Consider the following 3,509-nt stretch of genomic DNA (forward strand, 5'->3'; position numbering starts at 1 on the left):
GGTTTGTGGCATGGGAGTCCTCATCCCCAGCCGTGAAACTCCTCTCCACGGCGGAGGTGTGGGTGGTTGGCATTGTCGATGAGGAGAGCCTGACCCTGAATTGAGGCAAGCCATGGAGACCAAATCCCTCCCGATCCAGGAGGAGAGGGGTGGACAGAGCCATGGGGCGTCTTCTCTGTGCTGGAGCCTCCCAGGGCTCCCAATGAGCCCTGGCAGGGCTGAGCATAACGTTTTGGGCAAGGACCTGTCTCAAGTGCTCTCCTTCCCCGCAGGTGTCCCATCTGGCCCCCGCAACGTCATCTCCATCGTCAATGAGACGTCCATCATCCTGGAGTGGCACCCGCCGCGGGAAACGGGGAGTCGGGACGACGTCACCTACAACATCGTCTGCAAGAAGTGCCGGTCCGACCGGCGCGCCTGCTCCCGCTGCGACGACAACGTGGACTTTGTCCCCAGGCAGCTGGGGCTGACGGAGACCCGCGTCTTCATCAGCAACCTGTGGGCGCACACGCCGTACACCTTCGAGATCCAGGCTGTCAACGGGGTTTCCAACAAGAGCCCCTTCCCCCCGCAGCACGTCTCCGTCAACATCACCACCAACCAAGCTGGTGAGTGCTGGGGTGACGCGGTGCCAGGGGTTTTTAGCCATGCACGACCCATTGCAAGCTCCGTGTGGAAGGAAGCTCCACGTCCAAATGAAAAAAGCTCCCAAGGTGTCCATGGTGTGGGATGACTGTGGTGAACCTGCACCTGGCCCTGGTGGGGCTGTGGGAAGGTGGCAAGCGGGGAGAATGGGCAGGGGGAGAGGGGTGGGAGAGGTGGAGGGGATACCCACGCCCTGGGCAAAGTGGGAGCTGGGTTGTGGGAGGGAAAGGGGTGAGGACCAATATCTGCTGCTTATCCCCATCTAGGGTTGCTTGGGGACGGAGTGGCATTGCCATATTCCCCTTTTCCCTGGTGGGAGCAGGGAGACAGGGCGAATCCAGCCTTGAGACGCAGCCTGGCTGCATTACGGCACGGGGGAAGCAGCCTCCCAGGGCTGAGCTCAGGCTCCGTCTCCTCTGGCACATCCCTCTACCATCACTTTCCTCTCGTCCCCTGTCCCTTTCCCTCCCTCTTCCCGGTCGGGCATCAGGAGCTGAACGAGCGGCTCTGGGCCAAGCTGGGATGCCGTCGGGGCAGGCATGCGCATGGCAAGGGGGGACCTGGTCCTGGGCTGCACTGAGGAGCCCACCTGCTCTGGGCAGAGAAGGGGGACGGTAATTTCTGCTTTGTGCCGTGTGTGTGATGCCGGCAGCCTTCTCCAGCCTGCTCCCTTGGGAGAGCACGGCAGAGAAACCTGGCGTAAATGCATGAGCCTCCCGGCTCTGGAGAATACAGATCAATGCTTGTGCCTGGCTGGCATCGCTGTCTGCTTAACCACATGCAATCAAACCTGCCTCTTGTTTCCAGGCTTTTTTTTTTTTTCCAGGGAGGGATTTTTGGGGTGTTTCTTTGCTCATCTCCCACCCTGGGACTGCCCAGCACCCACGGCCGGCTGTCCGTACCCCAGTGCTCCCTGTTTGTCTTGCAGAGGCTGAATATTAGTCTGGAAATGCTCCGGCTGTGGGGTGACCTGATGGAAATGCATCAGGTGTGTCGAGGGCAGGATCGGTGCTGTCCCTCTAATACCCCACGGGATTTTCCTCCCAGCTTTCCCTGGGCTGGGCCGGATCCGGGCTGGTTTGAGCATCTCACCCCGCAGGGCTGCTCCCAGCCCCATCCTCCTGCGCAACCCCTGTCTGCACTCATGGGGCGGGGAATGCGGCAATTAACAAAACAGCAATCAAGCTAAGTGTTTAATTCCAGCCCATGAGCATCTTCTCTGAGTGGATGTGGAGAAATTAAGAAAAAAAAAAAAAGAGATTAAATATACTGGGTAAACAAAGGCGGTGCTGAACTATTGGCATCTCCCAGTGTGGCTGCATGGAGGGGGGCTCCCGCCGCCCCCAGATTCTCTCCATGGCACGATCCCGTGCCCCGAGCTGGTCGTGCCAAGCTCAGCTCTGCCTCAGTCCCATGCAGAGGAGGCATTTTCCCTGCCCAGTGCTGCCTGCGCTCTGGACACGGTGAGGAGGAGGGCAGAGCGGGCTGGACAGGAGCTGACCCTGTGCACAGGTCACACCAGTGCTGCTTTGGGCACAGAGAACTGTGGGTGCCTGTATTGGAGGCTTCTGGTAGGATTTCGTGCAGGATCAGGATCGTATTGGCTGGCTCTAGCCCTTTCAAGTATAACTTGGAGGGCAAAAAACCTTCGGAAAACTGGCTCCTGGTGAATTTAGGGCCTCAGTGTCCCTGATGGTGGAAATGCTGCTGCTGCTGGGGATCCTTGGCTCCAGGAATACTGGGTTCCGGGGATGCGTGGCTCCAGGGATACTTGGTTTGGACATTCTTGGCTCAAGGGATACTAGGTTCCGGGGATGTTCAGCTCCAGGGATACTGGGTTCCAGGGATGCTTGGCTCCAGTGATACTGGGTTCTGGGGATGCTTGGCTCCAGGGATACTGGGTTCCAGAGATGCTTCTTTCCAGGGATACTTGGTTCCGGGGATTCTTGTCTCCAGGGATACTGGGTTCCGCTGATTCTTGGCTCCAGGGATACTGAGTTCCAAGGATGCTTTTCTCTGGGGATACTGGGTTCCGCTGATTCTTGGCTCCAGGGATACTGAGTTCCAAGGATGCTTTTCTCTGGGGATACTGGGTTCCGCTGATTCTTGGCTTCAGGGATACTAGGTTCCAGGAATGCTGGGTTCTGGGGATGCTAGGTTCCAGGGATACTGGGTTCCAGTGATTCTTGTCTCCAGGGATACTGGGTTCCAGGGATTCTTGACTCCAGGGATGCTTCTTTCTAGGGGTACTTGGTTCCAGGGAAGCTCAGCTCCCTGGGAGGCACAGAGAATCCCCAGTATTGCTGTAGTGCACACTGGGAGTGATGGAGGGAGCAGCAGCAGTGGGCACGATGTGCCTGGCTGCTGTTTTAGGAAACTCGCTCGCTTAGCTCTGCTCTGATGTGTGATCTGAAATACCCTGGGCTGCTTTGCAGAGCAGTGTGGTGTGTGGCATTGCTGGCGGAACCAATTAGAAACCCAAGGCCGGGGGGAAGGGGGTCAGACAAACCACAGCAGGCTCCCACCTGATGCTGATGGCGTGCTCGGCCAGTGTGGAGCATCTTGCTTTCTCCAGGGGTGCTGGGACCAGATGCCCGAGCCCGCTGTGGTTTGGTGCCCAGGAGGTCTCAGGGATGCAGGGACGGAGGTGCTGCCTTTCCAGCACCTTTGCGGCATGGCCCCAGGGTGGGTAAGGAGCTGAGGGATGGTTTGAGACTTCTGCAAGTGTTTGGGCTGCAGAAATGAAACTCCCGGGATAAGCACGTGTGGGTGCCGGGGATGAGCATCCCCCGAGAGCCCCTGAGAGCAGACCCAGCAGCTCCTTGGGGACAGGGCTGAGCCAAAGCAGTGCTACAGGCTCCCAC

General features: G+C 58.4%; 1 protein-coding gene across 1 annotated transcript in view; it reads left to right on the forward strand.

Moving 5' to 3' along the window:
* Positions 1-272: 272 nt before the first annotated feature.
* LOC104471518 (ephrin type-B receptor 1) overlaps positions 273-3,509 on the forward strand; it is a gene marked incomplete at both ends in the record, with an annotated part of 16,259 nt that continues 13,022 nt past the window's right edge. The window contains one exon of the mRNA XM_010086879.1: positions 273-608. Coding sequence (XP_010085181.1) covers positions 273-608 — 336 coding nt within the window. The remainder of the gene's footprint in view (positions 609-3,509) is intronic.

Source organism: Pterocles gutturalis, unplaced genomic scaffold (assembly GCF_000699245.1).
Source record: "Pterocles gutturalis isolate BGI_N339 unplaced genomic scaffold, ASM69924v1 scaffold28116, whole genome shotgun sequence".
NCBI classification, from domain to species: domain Eukaryota; kingdom Metazoa; phylum Chordata; class Aves; order Pterocliformes; family Pteroclidae; genus Pterocles; species Pterocles gutturalis.